The sequence below is a fragment of the Oncorhynchus kisutch genome, linkage group LG26 (genome assembly GCF_002021735.2).
Source record: "Oncorhynchus kisutch isolate 150728-3 linkage group LG26, Okis_V2, whole genome shotgun sequence".
Lineage (NCBI taxonomy): Eukaryota > Metazoa > Chordata > Actinopteri > Salmoniformes > Salmonidae > Oncorhynchus > Oncorhynchus kisutch.
The window spans coordinates 12,257,253-12,274,699 of NC_034199.2; the positions used below are offsets into that span (position 1 = coordinate 12,257,253).

The window sequence follows — 17,447 nt, forward strand, 5'->3', positions numbered from 1 at the left end:
CTGTAAATTGAGACGCATGGCATTTCAATTACGACATTTCTGAGATACAATCCCGCAGGGGAAAACGATGTGAACAAAAGCATGAAAAGGAAAGGAATAATCTTTGCAAATGGCCTAATGTTTACGTATCATACAGGTATCAGATTTAAATGAGACACATTGTATGCAAATTGTTTTTCATGCGAATGGTACGGTACATACTGGCTGTTAACGAGTTTCTCTCGGATAGTGGAGAAGTCCATGGGTTTCCTGATGACTTTCTTGTAGCCGGGGACAGATTTGGGGTTGACAGGGTTCAGGAAGGGCCAGGCATCCTGGTGAACCTCCAGCTCAGCCAGTAGCACCCTGTGGAGTCAACCAAGAGATGACCCTCACATAAACTACAGTATGCATGGGGATGCATCAGACACTGCAGCAGCTAGTGCATGTTAGCGTGAGTGCCAGTCTGTTTGTGCTATCATGTCAACTCCCTGTCACCCGTTGTCATGTTTCGCTTGACAATGACGGCAATTGAGTTGGCAAGAGCACAAACAGATGTGGGACCAGCGTAAGTGTCGCCCGTGTCACTTCCGGGGTATATAGTATTATAATAAGGCTGAACCCCCAGTCACAATGTACCTGCACAAGTTCAGATCCTTATCGTCGTCTCTGGCCGACGTGGCCGTCTTAGCCTTCTTCCCACAGACAGGACTAGTACTGTCCTGCTTGGACTGGTTTGTGGCTGGGCTCTCCTCTCCTAGGCTCTTCCTCTTTTTGGGCTCTTTGCTCCATTTCTTTGGAGTGCTGCTGCTGGTGCTGGCAGCATCGTCCTCGGAGACCTCTGCGCTGGCTACGGACGATAGCTTCCTGCTCCGTTTTACCTCGGTGCTTCTCTTCCCTCCTCCGGCTGCTCCCGCTCGGCTCTGCTGCTTCTTCTTCTCGGGGGATCGACCGCTCGCCTGAATGACACAAAATATGCTGAGTGGAGGCGTCTTGCATTCCCAGAGGATCACACTTCACGCTGTGAATTGAATGAATTGGACTTTTGGATTTTGGTGTATTTATTCCCATTTCGTTGAGGAGTTTTGGGGAGTAGGATAAACCCTTGCGATAAGACGTCGCATTTTGAAGGGGGCACCTCGTTTTGAAATACTTAAACGCCTACAGTAAGTTTTGTTACACTGGAAGCCTGAGGTTGGATAAATTCCTACATTAAGGAGCACCTCTATTTTCTCCGTTCTGTGAATTGTCAGTAGGGCTACCTGCAACTGAAGGCTAAAGTTACTGTACCTTCGATATGCAAGCAGGACAAAACCAGTCACCGTCAGGTATTGTGGTGATCTTGGGTTTATGGCAGTACGTGTGGCAGCCTTTGTCACAGCCATCACAGAGTAAGAGCAGTTCCTCATTATCCCCCTTTCGACACAACTGGCAGTACTGCAGAGTAACACACCAGCATGCACTGTCAAACCGGGTGCTCTCTGAGGAAATGCTTCACATTTAGGGCAACATTTCCCCCTCGCAAAAACAAACAACTGTCCTATGAACTAACACATTCTAAATAACACCAGGATTTCCTTAAAATAAAAGACATGTCAAGTTTGACAGGAATAAAAGGACAGGCTGCTGGTAGTACAGAACGCTGTTACTGTAAACAGAGCTGTTGCAGTGTGTGTGGCATGCCTCTTATGTATCACACTGTAACTATACTGAAAATAATTATAAACGCAACATGTGAAGTGTTGGTACCATGTTTCATGAGCTGAAATAAAAGATCCCAGAAATGTTCCCATAACCTCAAAAAGTATATTTCTCTAAACTTTTGTTTCTTAAATTTGTTAACATCCGTGTTAGTGAGCATTTGAGCCTGTCAAGAAGCTGATAAAACAGCATGAACATTACCAAGATGCACCTTGTGCTGGGGACAATAAAAGGCAACTAAAATGTGCAGTTGTGTCACACATCACAATGCCACAGATATTTCAAGTTGAGGGAGCATGCAATTGACATGTTGACTGCAGGATTGTCCACCAGAGCTGTTGCCAGAGATTCAATGTTAATTTCTCTACCATAAGCTGCCTCCAACATCGTTTTAGAGAATTTAATTTGGAGGGGGGTCTGAGGTTTGTAATAAAGGTAATAAGGTCTGTAATAAAGCCCTTTTGCTGCAAAAAACTAATTCTGATTGGCTGGGCCTGGCTCCCCAGTGGGTGGGCCAATGCCCTCCCAGGCACACCCATGGCTGTGCCCCTACACAGTCAGTTGAAATCCATAGATTAGGGCCCAATTTATTTATTTGAAATGACTGATTTCCTTATATGAACTGTAACTCAGCAAAATCTTTGAAATTGCTGCATGTTGCGTTTATATTTATGTTCAGTATAAATCTCTGGTTAAACTTAAGTTCCTCCTGACAAAAAGTTGAAGAAAAATCTGATTATAATTTCATTTACAGTGCGTTAATTTACAGTGCAGGTGCCTTTGCGAGAGGAAAATGTAGCTCAAAGCCTTTTAGAGAAGCTCTCGGAGACATTAACAGACAGACAGTCGTACCACTTTCATGATGGATCTCTCCCATGCGATGGACTTCTGGAGCTGCTGGACACAGAGAGCCAGCTGGGCAGCGCTGCGGACCTCACCCACGGCCTTGCGCCACACCTTCATGCCCGGGGCCAGCCCCTCTTCCCCCCTGAGACAGGAAAAGGCACCATGGTCAAATAACCAGCCACTCACATCATCACATAGAACAGTCAATGACAAGAATCAAGCTCACCAACCAACAGCAGTGCACAGAAAGCCAGACGAGTGCAAGAGTGTTTGGTTAGAGCAGCCAGTTTTAAGAGATACTGTACAAGACTCCACCTGGTGACTGACATGCCTCATAGTTCCATTCAGGAAGTCTGTGTGCAAACTGCCGTAGTGAGACAATGAGCTAACATAGAACCATGATTACCAGTGTTATGCACCATGCAGAGCCACAGTACAGACCGGCTTCCAAAGAGACGGGTACAACCACTTATGAGACATCACAAAGGAACCAAAACCACGACGCACACAGTAGCAACGAGAGAAGAGGAAGAAACAGGCACCGAAGACACCGAAAATAAGGAAATAGGCTCCAGTGAAGCACAAAGTAGTGTTCAAAATGAGAATCTGGACCTACCCTTCACCATCAACATTATGGGATGGTGCGGGAGCAGGGACAGTGACCGTACCCAGCACATTATCCAGTTTGACCTGAACGGTGGTACTTAAGGGGCTCTTCAGGTACCTTCGCTCGATGTTCCTCTCCAGCTCGGCCAGACGCGTTACGGCTATATCTAGCGGGTTGTTGACGTGCCGCACTAGGCTGTTGTTGCCACTGGCCCTCTCCTTGTCCCCTGCAGGCCACTCCTCCCTGGCTGGAAGCAGCTTAGCGATGGGCTTGTGTTCATGGTAGACCAGGTCCCCTCGCTCTGACTGGGGCTCCGCATACATCCAACTCTGGGAGGAGATGACAAAAACGACAGTGGCTTTCGTTTGCATTGTATGTGGAATACAGTACATTCAGCATAGTCTTTCTTCATTGCCGACTGGCTCCTTCTCCACTACGTACCGCCAGGATCCAGTATAGATACAGTGCTATAGATGGATACGGAGTAGAAGAGCATTACTCTACCTTGACCTGGAGGCTGGCCGAGGTGACCTTCCTCTCCAGCTCCTCCACCTGCTGCAGCACAGCGATGTCCATCTCCATGGCCTGCTCCTCCACACACCAGCTCTCCACAGTCTCCTCGCTCACCCCGTTCTCCTCCAGCTCAGACTCATCAATCACCACCACTGGAGAGAGGGAGGAATCAACTCACATTTAAAACTAAGTTTACTACAATTATTATTGTATCTTAGTATGTACTGTGAAGATTGGGAAGGATATTTTCTAACATAGGGAGACAGTGTTTCTCATTGTATGTGCCCAGCTCTGTACAATAACTAATAGCTAAAACTTAATGCGTGCAGACGATCTTCAGTTTAGAACAGGGATGGGGAATATTTATGGGGGTGGGGGCCACAAAAAATCTGAACTCATCATGAGGGGCCGTAGTGTGTACTCCCATCCATACGCACACATGCTGTCAGAGTCGACCCTAGTGTTTTGGGGGCACTAAGTGACATTCTGCAGCCCCCCTCATAAGAAATAAATGTTTTACAATACATTTCCTGCAATTCTACACATTTTGCCATGGGGTGTAGAGAAAATGTTGCAGTTTTAAAGCACTTTTGCTGCAGTTCGACACATTTTACCATGTGCGGAGAGAAGATATTTATTTATTCTTATTTACAACCACATTTCGAAATTGCACATCGTGTATTCTACTACTCTAACAGCAACTTGAGGGGGTCGCGGGCCATGGCCCGCCAGTTGCCCATCCCCGGTCAGAACATAATTGGCATCAAAGCTACACAATGAATATTCAAAGCTGTCAGACAGCATCATTCAACCACGCCAACGTGGTGTACATGATGGTAACCCAAAGGACTGGTGGTAAAGACCATGTTAACTCTGACTGACATGATGCATCTAAACAATCCACTCTCTCCCTGCAGTGGGTTGACATTTCCGTGTAACAAGGGGACATTAAGCAGAGGTCATGTTGCCTACCACATCAGTAAAGGTCAGATTTAAAAAGTCACAAGATATATTGGATGTCTATGGATGCGTCTGTAGTGGCACCCTATTTCCTATATAGTGCACTACCTTTGACCAGAGCCATATGGGCCCAGTTAATTAGGGACACCACACCGTTCACGATAATTGTTTGCTCCTACAGACAGTGTGGCCGTGGCTTTCTATATAAAGCAGACAGGCATCGAGGCATTCAGTTACTGTTCGATTGAACATTAGAATGGGCAAACAGAGTGACCCAAGCGACTGAGCGTAGTACGATAGTCGGTGCGGATGAGCGATTGCAGCAGACGACCACACCGGGTTCCACTCCTATCAGCTAAAAACGGGCACGCGATCACCCACACTGGACAATTGAGGAGTGGAAAAACATTGTCTGGTCTGACGAATCCCGGTTCCTGTTGCGTCATGCTGATGGCAGAGTCAGGATTTGGCTAAGCAGCCTGAGTCCATGGCCCCATCCTACCTGGTGTCAACGGTACAGGCTGGTGGCGGTGGTGTAATGGTGTGGGGAATGTTTTCCTTGCATACGTTACGTCCCTTGATACCAATTGAGCAATGTTTCCATGCCCCAAAGAATTCAGGCTGTTATGGAGGCAGAGGGGTCCGACCCGGTACCATATAAACTGGCCACTATAGGGAATAGAGTTTTATTTCGGACGCAAACGATGTCTTTATTCTATTTTATCGAGCCTGCCGAGGAGATCTAGAGAACAAGGGGATCTACTCACCATCTCTGTTCTTGGCGCAGGCCTGGGCAATGTACTCCATATGTTTCTGGATCTGTTTCTGCAGGGCTTTCTCTCTGATACCTCTGCTGTGCAAGGCCTTGACCAGGCTCCTCAACTCCTCCATGTCTGCCACTCTCCACCAGCCTGACAGCATCTCTACATGAACACACCACCATGTCAGTAAAGGACAAACCAGAACGTGCTGACTAACAGATAAAAGCAGCGGGTGGCTGTTCTATCGGCCATCATTTTCGGTTTATTTCCAGGCAATTTATTTTCAATAAAAAGAGAGCTAGCTATATATACACACACACATAATAAAATGTGGAAATTCATTGCAGCCACTTCAAATCCTCCTCAGCGCTTGAATGTGTTGTGTCATTCTAGTCTCCCCATCATTCCTAGCAGCAGTGGGAAGTGTGCCATGCTTACCCTCTGGGATGGGCAGTGGGTCGGGGTAGTCTTGGGTCTTGGCCACCTCCACCACAGTGGGCGGAGCAGAGGGGGGCTTCTCTCCGGCAGGGACTGGCGACTTACTCTTGCTGCTGGAGAGGCTGGATGCTGCCAGGAAGGGGTTGCCATTACCTTCCACATGGTGGTAGGCAGCGCTCAACATGGAGGGTGGAAGAGGACTGGCAGAGAAGGGCAGGGTGGTGCTCATCATGCCACCGGGCCAGCCACAGAATGGCAGACCCATCATATGGACCCCCGACTTCACCTGCTGGGAGGACGGAGGAGGTCATGAAGAAGAATACTCACAGTGGTGAGCAACAATGTTATGCAGCAGACCTTAGTTCCCTGACAACTAGCACAAATGTGGTCTATAAACCTATAATAAAGCATCGTAGACTCAGACTGAATTGGCAAAACGTCAAAAGACGACCTGACAGTAGCAATATGTCTGGGTCGTATTCCACACCATGTTAACATTAATCCTAGATGATCAGCGATGGAGATAACATGCATCTACCTGGAGAGCTGATAAAGAGAAGTTATTGATCCCGGTGGTAGGGTTGCTGGGGCTGGCTGAGGTGGTGGCTGGGGGATTAGGGGACAGGGAGGAGGGGGATTTGGGCCTGGTGGTGGAGGAGGACTGGGGGGAGAAGGCCGGAGGGGTGGTGGTGGAGGACTCGTCACAGGGGGAGCGGGGCAGCAGGCTGAACCAGTGGCCACTCTTCTCCGTCAGCACCCTTAACAGCTGGTCGTTGGGCTGGAGCTGCTGCTGCTGTAGGGAGCTGGAGGACATCTTCCCTGGGCTGCTGTTGCCGCTGAGGTAGGGCGGGCTGAAGAGAGCTGTGGAATGCTCCGCTTTCACCTCCGGACACAGCGGAGGGGGAGCTGCACAGGGGCTGCTGGGTAGTATAGTCTGAGTGGTGGGTTGGATAGGGGAGGACACAGCGGTGGGGACTTTGACGGGACTACAGCTCTGACTGTGGTTGTCCGAATCCGGGGACATCTTGGCCACCTCCAGGAGTTTGCTGAGTTTGGAGAAGGAGCCGGGCTTCTGGAGGAAGATGTTGAGGGAGTGTTTGTCTGGCGAGGCCATGTCCCCGTCAGTGCTCCCCTCTAGGCTGGACGCCCCTGGCCTCCCCTCCACCTCTGGCCTCCTTTCCACCTCCTCCTCCTCCACGTGGACCAGCTCTGTGCTCCTCAGTCTCTCCCTCTCAAGCTCCTCTGCTCCTGGTAAAGACACTCCTATCAATATCCACAGCATCACAGTAAACCAGATCCCTACATGGTGCATTTACATGGCCATGTGCTTCCTGACTAGACTTAAGCAATCTGAAGGCAGGTCACAGGAATAAGAAGCTTAACTGTGTTAGCCTGAACTATAATGTCGCAACAGTGAGAAAACAAGCGCGGTGCCCGTATCTTATGTCAGTGTTTTGAGTGTTACCTTTGCCAGTCTCCATGCCCTCCACAAAGATGCCCCCGCACTGTGGCAGCACCCAGTACCGGCGCTTATAGCGGTCCTGGCCGAACATCATGGAGCGCAACGAGTGGGACGACTCAAACAGCTTCCGTCTGATCTGACTCTGTTGCTAGAGAGAGAAAGCACAAAGTCTATCAAAACGCCTGTTCTGCCCGGAAACTGACCCTCGTAAAAATACAAAAAAACATCCCTCTGATCCCATTGGTTATCAAAATCCCTTACCTTGGTTAATTTGTCGATCTGTTTCTCCAGCTCCTCTACACTGGTTGTCTGGTCCCCGTCATCCTGGATGATAAGATCACATTCAATCGACTCCAGAGGAGAGGCTGACATTTACAACACACAAACAGTGACTTACGCTGTGTCCCAAATGGCACCCTATTGCCTAACCTAGTGCACGACTATTAACCGGGGCCCATGGGGAATAGGTTGCAATTTCGGACACAGCCATTGTCATTTGGGTCAGCGGGTAGGTCCTGTGGAAAGGTGACGGAACCAACCTCCTCCTCGCAGGTTTCCACTTTCTTCCCTTTCTTCCCTCTCTCCTCCTCCTCCTCGTCGTCATCTTCATCCCCCTGGTCCTCGCTATCCTCGTCATCATCTTCGTCCTCCTCGCTGTCCCCTCCTTTCCTCTTGCGCTTGCGCCCGGGGTTGGGTGTACCCAGGGACAGTGTCTCCTCTCCTCCCACACCGCTGTCCCTCTTCCCCGTCTTCTTGGCATGGATGGTCCTCAGCCTGGAACAAGACAACGAGCAGGAGGGTGTGTGAGCCAAATGTTTTCCTAAGCTACTATATTAAAAAAATGTGAAAAGCTTAAAGAACGGAACACATTCAAATCAACATCTATTGAAAATGTTGTCATTATACACTTTACAAAAAAAATAGTATATTTCAATTGTTTTTACTCTTCACTGTAGACCATTGTATCCCATTAGTTAATACAGGTCCATTATTGCATGTAAACACAGCCCTCTGTTGAGTGCTCCTTCAGATGACGCGGGTACTCACTTGCGAAGCGTGCCCTCGATGACCCACTTGTCCCTTCTCAGGTTGGTCATGTGATCGATGTTCTTGTCGATCTCGCTGTGAAGAAGCACCGATTTCAGTCAAGTCAGCCATGATTAAAATCATGCTAATATTAAATAACTTTCCTAAGTGAGGGGAGGTGAGGTAAGGCTTTGGTTGCAGTTTTACTTGAGCAACAGGGCTGTATTTCAAAGCATTGCAACTTCTGTCACATGCGTTTAACTCCGATACAGCCAGTCACTTGAAAAGGGTTTCAGGTTTGACGCAACACAATGAAACGCTCCATGACAACACAGCTCTTTCTTTTGATATTGGTAGTAGAACATTAAAAATGCAAGTCCCAATGAATAAAACAGGACTGACTACATGCAGCAAAACCAGCAAAAATATAAATACAAATTAAAAAGACAGAGCAAAACGTGCATCAATCCGTTTAATAAGTCTGTGCTCAGAATAACCTAATCATTTTCACCTGGAGCTTGAACAAAATCAATAAATGAGTTCAAGCCTAAAGCACTTCATTTAACTTGTCATTTCATCTTTTGTCTAAATAACAGAACTGATCAGTGTGGTGATCTAGATATCAGGCCAGACTGCTGTGACTAGCGTTCGGCGTACTCTCACCTGACCACACTCTTACTGCAGGACAGCTCGTTGACAAGGAAGGCCAGGACGGAGGCCTTCTGTGTGGGGGTGTGGGCTTGGAAGGCCTTGGTCTTCAGACTGGCGGTAACCTCCCTCAGCTCGGTCTGCAGCTCGGTCTCGCCACAGTGAGCCTCCATGTAGATCTGTAGCGCCTCCGACACGTTGTCCTGGTTAATGCCCACGTTGGCCAGGTGGTCCCCCAGGGCTGTCTTGGTCTGGGGAGGGGGGGGGGGGGTATTTTCACATTTGATTGACAGGTTTAGGATAGATATGTAGATATCAGAGAGAGGGATACTGCAGAGATGGTGAGCGGCGGATCGAACCGCTGTACTACCACTATTAGACCAGCCCCTGGCACAGTTAGAGGGTACTACATGCTTCTCTTTTCAGGGATCCATTTTCCCTAAATGTCGCCCGAGGCTCCATAATAGGCGACAGTCAGCTGGGTTCCTTGAAGAAATCATGGCAAGCCACATAAAAGCGTGACTAAGCCCTGTAGATTAGCAGAGAGAGAAATTGCTTTGGGAATGAATTCTACATTTGGGGGTTCTAACTGTGGAAGCTGTATTAAGAGCTACAAAAACAGATAAGCCCCTTCATTTAGCCTCACAGAGCCAGAGATATTGATAATGCCCCACTTGTGTGTTCTGATTAGAGTAGGGCTTCTCGTCTTTAGTTCTGCAGTGTTGTGAGCCCTCTGAGCTGTGGTTACTGAATACAGCACCGCGTATGAAGACAGATTTTAATATACTGTACAGCTGCTGCGTGGATGTGCCTTTCAGTGTGTCTGAATGTGCGATAAGAATGCGTGTGTATGTGTCTATGCTGTGATTGCTCTCACCCGGTGTCCTGGGGGCAGTCCTGGGTCACACACCACAGCAGAGAGCATGCGTACCAGCAGGTCCTGGACCTGTCCCATGCTGTCTCCCAGGTTGAGCAGGCCCTCCTGCAGCACACTCAGGTTGGGAACATGGGCGTTCACGTCAAAGCCCAGCACCTTCCCAAAGCTCCGCAGGAACTGCATCACCATCAGGCAGTCAGAGAAGCTGCTTCCCGGTAGAAACAGGCCGGGAATACGGGATAACTCCGGGAGGAGCTGGGAACATATTAAAATTACACATACATCTAACTACAGTAGTGTGAATGAAGTGCACCGGTTGTTATTTCAAAATGTCAAAAGTAGTGAAGAGTGCCATTTTACAGAAAATTCTTGAGACAAAACCAACTCTGTGACCTTGTGGTTAGAGGGATATTGGAAGGTTGGGAGTTCAATCCCTGGCCAAGTCATACCAAAGACTGTAAAAATGGGACCTGATGCGTCTCAGCATTAAGGAGATTGGGGGGGGGGGGGGGGGGGGTAAATGCCCTGTGATGGACTAGTAATCCTGTCCAGGGGGATGTAGTTGTACATCAAGCTGCCTCACGCTACAGTAACAGGAGATTGTCTCCTAGAGCAGGAGACGTTCTGGCTCACACAAGCGAAGGCTTATTCAAGGCTACTGACTAAAGAAAAAACAGAGGGGGGAAAAAGCTTTCAATGCTGCAAATTGCGCTAGACTCGTATGGCGTGAGGTTTAGTGAGAGCCCTATGGAGAGAGAGTGTGTTGACGTGATGTGTGATATACAGTAGAGTAGAAAGTGGACCCTCCTGGAGCTGGTTATCCAGGGGGGTTTCAGTGCTCTGTCTGTCTGGTGGAAATCCGGAGGCAGCAACCACCACTCCGAAATCCTCTAGTCAGTGTCATGACACTAGCAGCCACTTGATGGCAGTATTCTAACCTGTCTGTGCTCAAGTCACCTTCGTGTAATCCAATATGGATTATCCTGTAAAGTCATCAGTAAAATGAGGCTTGTAGCAGAGACGTAGCCAGAGGCAAAGCCATGCATACATGTATTTTATGCTTTAAAAGCACTGGTGTAATCCATAAGACGATCATCATACGTAATCAAATAACAGACAAATGTGTGATTAAATGTGGGCAACATGAGCAATTTCTAGGTATGATATCAAAGTCTTAATACAAATTCGCCCTCCAGATCTCCCTTTCAACTGGGGAACTAAATGGTGATCACCTATGTGTAGTGAATACCTTGTGATCTGCTAAGCACATGTCTTCATTTGGCTTCTTCAGCTCCTTGGCAATTTCCAGTTCCAGTCTTCTAAGCTCCAATTTCCGCTCCTTGTTTAACCGTTTCTCATCCTTCTTCTCCTGCTTTAAGCGCTCCCGCTCCTAAAGGTCCAAATTACAGACCAAGTTAACAGTGCATGCTATTGGCACCGTTGCAGACAATCGTGTTAGGGATTATGCCGTTACAATTCAGCCCAACACTAGGCCTTCCCTTGCTTTATAAATTGCCACACTTTCACAGCAGATTTCTTGGGGCCCGATTCTCGCTTTTATTCACACTCCATATAGTTCAAAAGACGAGTTGAAGGAGGAACTGTGGAGAGCAGGCCGTTAACCATAAGGCTGCTGTGACAACTAGACGGAGAAGTGGTCGAGTTGGGAATCACGCACCTCTGCTTTCTTACGGGCGTCCATGGTCTTCATCAGCATCATGTGCTGCCTCCGCCTCTCCCTCTCCTGACAGAACACACACACACACACTTCATATAGACATCAAACACAACAGCTTACCATGATGATATGTAGGACACACAGACAACAGTAGGACACACAGACAACAGTAGGACACATAGACAACAGATATAAGTACGGCCATTGTTGTGAACATTACAGCGGCGGTTTAGAGGGCAATATAACGACAACCAAAAAGCTAAAGAAGGGTAAAGCAACGGGTATGAGGGCGGTATCAACAGAAAGCGTAAGCTTGAAGTTAAGAGTCGGCTTGAATGCGTTTGAGTATGCTGGCAATAAGGAAAGTGCTGGTAATTCTACCATCGCGTCTAAGAACCGAACAGGCAGCATTGTATTGTACTGTGTTATAAAGTTGCTATGGTTTGTCATTCTTTATTGACTGGTGAGAAGCTAAACAAAATACCTTATTATGTCAGAATGCAATTAAGATAATGCCGAAAGCAAGTTACCTCTCACAAATACAGTCATGGATTCAATTGGAGATTGAGGCCTTGTAGTAAGGAATTTGTCTTAGGCACATACTGAGGGCACTCCTGTTCAGTATGACATGGGTTTAAAGCAATGCTATATTGCCTCTCTTTAGCCTACTGTAACCTATGATAAGTAGGTTTGTGTGCAAAGGCAGAACTGAAATATCAAATATGGAACAACACAACGATGAATGAAAATGGTTTCGTGAGGTTGGTGATTTAAACTGTGTTAACAAGCAGGAGAGAAAATGACGATGGACGGGTCTGTTTGGTCAGGTGGCAAAATGGAACATTGTAACATACATTGACTTTTACAACTATTTCAAGCATTTCCATTCACTGGAAAACAAAAACACTGGATGTCAAATCTTTAGGACAATGAGAGTGAGTGTGCATGGCTCCCCTTGATGTAAATCTGAAAGAATCAAGAAAGTCTTGACTATTTGCACAGATATCCGTTTTTTTGAGCCAACAGAGCAAGACATACGCTACGCACTTTGCTCCAAAGCCATGCAGAAGAATGCAGTATGACGGCAGCCGGGGCTACACTGTATGCATTGCTATGACAACCATATCACGATGCGGTGGTAGATGTACAAATATAAACATACCCATACCATATCTAGTCTATGCCTCTCCAACTCCTGGGAGAAAGAGTTGGCAAAGTATTACGAAACAGAAATCACAGGCTCATATAAACCAAGTTCATATAAGAAGCCCCCCCCCCCCCCCCCCCCCCAACCCAGGAAGAGTGACAAGCTAGGGTCATCAAAACTGAAATTAACAAAGCGATATGGAGAATTGAACAGTGAACTGTCAAGTAGTTATATGGGAAAAAAATGACCCTTTTCTAAAAAAAGATTCCAGTAGAATTGAAAGTGGAAATGGGCTTTGGGCATCATGTGGTGCAGGAGAGCGATGCCTACCTGGTGCTTCAAAATGACTGCCTGCTGCCTTCTCATCTCCTTCTCCTTTAAAGGGGAAAAGATAAACAACATTGAAAATCCAAACATACCCCTCATTTCCATCATCAAAAAAAGAAAAGAAAAAGAAAGCAGCTGACAAACGGATGAGGTTTCTCTGATTTATTCGACAGGAAGTTCAAATCCCTCACTAATCTGATTGACAGACGGGCATAAAGAGCCCGGGCAGGTTGGATCTAATGTGAAATGGAAATGCCATAGCCATTTCTAGACACGCGCAGGAAGCAGAGACAGAATGCACTGTCCTTTATGACACTGATTAACATGGAAAAGGTCTGCTCTGGGTGTCAAGGAGATTTCCCTAAACCCGGAGAAGCAGTCCCTTGGAGGCAATGAGGTGCGAGGAGGAGATTGGGAATCGGGAGGAGAGAGGTTGTATGACTCTAGGCAAACAGTGGGAGGAGGAGTGGGCCACAAATTAATGGTTGATTCTTTTAACAGGACATCTAAACTAACCTTGTTTCGTTTCTCAGCCTCCATTATTTTGGCATTTGCCGCTTCTTCCGTCTTTTTCCTTTTAGTCTGTTCAAAACAGGTCTACAGGTCATGCAACAGAACAACCTCGGCAGCTTCAACACTTCGTGCAACAGCACATTTACTATACGTCGATAGGCAGTACATAAATACAGTAGGCAGACAGAAATACACAGATTAAATCCTTTTGAGCTTGTGTATGATTAGGCATAGCGCTTGTTCCTACCAGAGCCTAATTGGGATTTCCTGTCAGGTAGAAGGGCTATAATGTTTCATTGTTTGATGAACTAAAATCAAGACAATTTTCACGAATAACAAACATGCAGGGATAGACACATAAAATCTAGATTGTTTTGGTTCTACTAACTACACTAACTAACACGATCAAGGCAGTGAGGTAACTATATGTCCAACATAGATAGAAGTGCTCAATACACAGCAGAAAGGGGATGGTATATTTCCCATGTATCCTAAAATTCTTCCGGAAATGATATTTTACATTAATTTCTTATAATGAATAAAACTAGTCTAACTCACAGCATACACTTGCTGGCAATGTCAAGCATAAAATATTGTAATCATGTGCATTGAGATAATTAATTCCTCCCATTAACACTAAAAAGACAAACTTGTTTTAGTGCTTATAAAATACCAGCAGCAAGTCGGAATAAATTAAGCCAAATTTCACTATGTAATTACAAGCAGAGAGGAATCCTGTTAAGAGAGACTTGCCAACCGTGTCAACTGAAATTTGATTTAGTAAAGCTAAAATACTTTGGCGCTTCTATTAGCGCCGTGCATGGAAAATAGCTGTTTCTCCTCCTCGTGCTAAACTGTTAGCGACTATTGTCTTATAGCTGCCATTTTGTGTTGAATCCCATCACGGTCTGAGGAGATTTTATTATTCAATGGCACTTTGTGAAAATCCAATTAAGCATGTAATAGGAGACAGAACTGGAAAAAGTGCAGACACATAATTTAGCAAAAGCCATTGGTTGATTTAGAAAACTCCTGCCAACAGCAAAAAGGAATTTTTCTGTAAAAAACGATTTGGACCAACCTCTAGAATCTGCTGCGCTCGGAGCTCCTTCTCCATTTGAATTTGCTGAATGCGCTTGATCTTCTCCTGGTTAAAAGATGGGGAGATCAAATGAATTAAATCTATAGTCATGCATGTTAGAACAGGGGGGCTGTATAAGTCGTTTTATGGAGATTAAGACAGTATAGCATCTTGAAGGTTAGCATCTTCCCTTTAAAGAAGATTTCAAAGTATTTAACTCTGCTTGGGATCTTTTCACCCTGGAAGAAAACACTCCTGAATGTCATGCGTGTTTGAAGCCTTACGATCAAAAACACCTTGTGAACAGATGCATCCGAAAATGTAGCTTTTGTAAATTACATGACAATGGCAACTCCCTACCTGCTGCTTTAAAATCTTCACTCGCTCCTTCTGTTTCCGCTTCTCCTCAGCAGCCATGATTGCTGAGAGAGCGAGAGAGAGCGAGAGCGAAAAAACAGAGATTAGAGTTGTACTGTGTGGGTTATAGTGTACTTGCTGTGTTATGGTAGAGAACAGGATGGCTTTGTCACAAGAGCAGCTTTCACAGAACAACACTAGTGTACTGTACCTTGTTGTTTCCTGGCTTCCTTGGCTGCTCGTGCCATGGCCTGCTGTTCAAGTTTCCTCATCATCTTGATCTGGGCTGCCTGCCGAGCCATCTCTGCAACAAAATGAGATATTTTTTGCATTCATAGTCCTATAGGTTACAGAAGCTTGACAGAAACCTCCGTGATTTTTGCAAGAACTGAACCCACCTTGAGCTTCCAGTTTGCGTAGAATTTTGGCGTCAGTAGCGCCTGAGATGTCGGCTTTGCCGATGTTGGGGCGTCGGCCCTTTCTGCGCCTGGACCGGGGGCTCTCGTCACCCGTCCTCTGGTGCTCAGGATTGGGGGGACGCCCGCGCCTCCCCTCCATGGCCAGGATCCGAGGAATCACCTCCTCCTCAGTCAACAAGCTCCACTGCAAACCCTTCGGCAAGAGAGGAGACAGAGGAGAGAGAGAGGAGAGGGGGACAGCCAGTTAGAACCTTCAATATGACAATACTATACACACACACACACACATACATACATACATATATATATATATATATATATAGCCTAAACAAACCATTTTCAAGCTTCAATTGATACATCAAGTCATACATCGTGGAGTTCTTCTTACTCAGTTGTTGTTACATGTGCTCTATCTTGCAAACTTGACTGCTGACAAGCAAAACATTTGGGGATTGTATTAACAGTGGACTACATTAACAGAATACTAAAAGATAGTGTCTGAGTGGACTATTCCTTTATCTAGCTATTACTTTGTGCACTTGGCCTTGATATGACAGAGCAATAGAACGTCCTGTGAATGTAACGTTGACACATGACATACAGTACTTTAGGCTACGGGTGACCCTGCTCTGTGGGTGGAGAGAAAACAGTCAATAGGATAGATTAAACAGTCACCTGGGGTCCTTCTCTGGCTTCATAGAAGTCGCCAACCCTTATTTTTGCACTGAAGCTAAAATTATCGCGTGTGATGTCACTTATTCCATTTCTGGACAGATACTACAAAGAAGAACATAAATGAGGCCTTGGTGAGACAGACGATCAGTGTTAAGTTACAGCAACTTCAAATGGTTTTGGATGTAAATTATGTTTCCTGAACAAAATCTGGAGACAATGAAAAGTGTAAAAAAAAAAACTACTCAATAATGAATATATTATTAAATAACAAATTGTATTTAATAAAATGTATATTTTAAATACTTTAAATTGTATTTGATATGTATTAAATGATACACCTATAAGGATGGATAGAAGAGAGAAAAGACCGGTATAGTAGAGAGGAAGTTCGTGACCTGTGAGGTAAGGTCTTTACCTTCATGACATCAGGGTACTGCCGGATCTTCTTCCCACACGGGGCGTAGTACGCCACATCTCCCTGCAGACGGCCTGTCTCATTATGTATACGTGTCTCTCTCTGCCACCTAACATGGAGGGAGGTTTCAGTAATCTATGCACCGGAACACACTCACATTCATTGGTTGGAGATGGCAATACAGTGCAGGACCCATAAATCATTGCAATCACGTACAACACCGTCAAGTTTTGTTAGGCAGTAAAAGACGAGAGACAAGTGCTGTACATAATCCTCTGTCAGCCAGAGTTGTGAGACTCTCTTTTCCTTGCTGCCAATCCTTCAGCAGATACCTAGATGTTGTTGAGGTCAACTATCTAAACGAGCCCGCTTTACAGCTGTGCCCTCTGTACAGCATGGCTTGGCAGCCCCATGTGCCCTGTATGACTCCAAAGGTAATCAGACTCTACTGAATGGACATCTGCCAAGCAGAACACCACACTTCTCTCAGTGTGTCTGGTCAGATGCCATCTCCTAACAGAAAAGGCCTGGGGAACACGTCCCAAATGGCACCCTACATAGTGCACAGTGGAGGCTGCTGAGGGGATGCCATAATAATGGCTAGAACAGAACAAATGGAATGGCATCAAACCATGTGTTTGATGGATTTGATACCATTCCACTGATGCCGCTCCAGCCATTACCACGAGTCAGTCCTCCCCAAATAAGGTGCCACCAACCTCCTAGGATAGGTCTCTGGTCAAAAGTAGTGGACTATGGGCCCTGGTCAAAAGTAGTGTACTATATAGGGAATAGGGTGCCATCTGGGACACAGCCTGAGTCTTCTGTAGAGCAGGGGACTGTCACCTCTCTTTCCCCTCAGAACCAGCTGACGAGAAACATCCGTGGGAAATGAAAGACACCCTGATCTGAGTGGGGCAGTGCAGGGTTTAGGAGGCGATGGTGGGGCAGTGCTGGAGCTGCTAATGTTTTGTGTCTGTATTGAGACTGGATGTAGTTAACCCACGACTATCCCTG

At 46.3% G+C, this 17,447-nt stretch overlaps 1 protein-coding gene across 15 annotated transcripts in view; it reads right to left on the reverse strand.

Annotated features, from left to right (window-relative positions):
* Positions 1–17,447, reverse strand: part of LOC109871163 (bromodomain adjacent to zinc finger domain protein 2B) — a 95,176-nt gene that overhangs the window by 1,595 nt on the left and 76,134 nt on the right. For 3 of the 15 annotated variants that reach the window (XM_031805821.1, XM_031805817.1, XM_031805818.1), the window contains 26 exons: positions 16,431–16,539; positions 16,016–16,117; positions 15,320–15,533; positions 15,133–15,225; positions 14,925–14,986; positions 14,565–14,630; positions 13,487–13,552; positions 12,974–13,018; positions 12,659–12,691; positions 11,497–11,562; positions 11,068–11,208; positions 9,819–10,073; positions 8,957–9,192; positions 8,315–8,389; positions 7,807–8,041; positions 7,529–7,591; positions 7,271–7,415; positions 6,344–7,053; positions 5,806–6,094; positions 5,374–5,529; positions 3,638–3,798; positions 3,143–3,462; positions 2,533–2,668; positions 1,270–1,416; positions 619–938; positions 202–345 (listed from right to left, as the gene is read on the reverse strand). In XM_031805821.1, the coding sequence (XP_031661681.1) occupies positions 202–345; positions 619–938; positions 1,270–1,416; positions 2,533–2,668; positions 3,143–3,462; positions 3,638–3,798; positions 5,374–5,529; positions 5,806–6,094; positions 6,344–7,053; positions 7,271–7,415; positions 7,529–7,591; positions 7,807–8,041; positions 8,315–8,389; positions 8,957–9,192; positions 9,819–10,073; positions 11,068–11,208; positions 11,497–11,562; positions 12,659–12,691; positions 12,974–13,018; positions 13,487–13,552; positions 14,565–14,630; positions 14,925–14,986; positions 15,133–15,225; positions 15,320–15,533; positions 16,016–16,117; positions 16,431–16,539 (4,389 nt within the window). The remainder of the gene's footprint in view (positions 1–201; positions 346–618; positions 939–1,269; positions 1,417–2,532; positions 2,669–3,142; positions 3,463–3,637; positions 3,799–5,373; positions 5,530–5,805; positions 6,095–6,343; positions 7,054–7,270; positions 7,416–7,528; positions 7,592–7,806; positions 8,042–8,314; positions 8,390–8,956; positions 9,193–9,818; positions 10,074–11,067; positions 11,209–11,496; positions 11,563–12,658; positions 12,692–12,973; positions 13,019–13,486; positions 13,553–14,564; positions 14,631–14,924; positions 14,987–15,132; positions 15,226–15,319; positions 15,534–16,015; positions 16,118–16,430; positions 16,540–17,447) is intronic. The other 12 variants (XM_031805830.1, XM_031805827.1, XM_031805819.1 and 9 more) reach the window with 11 other exon arrangements.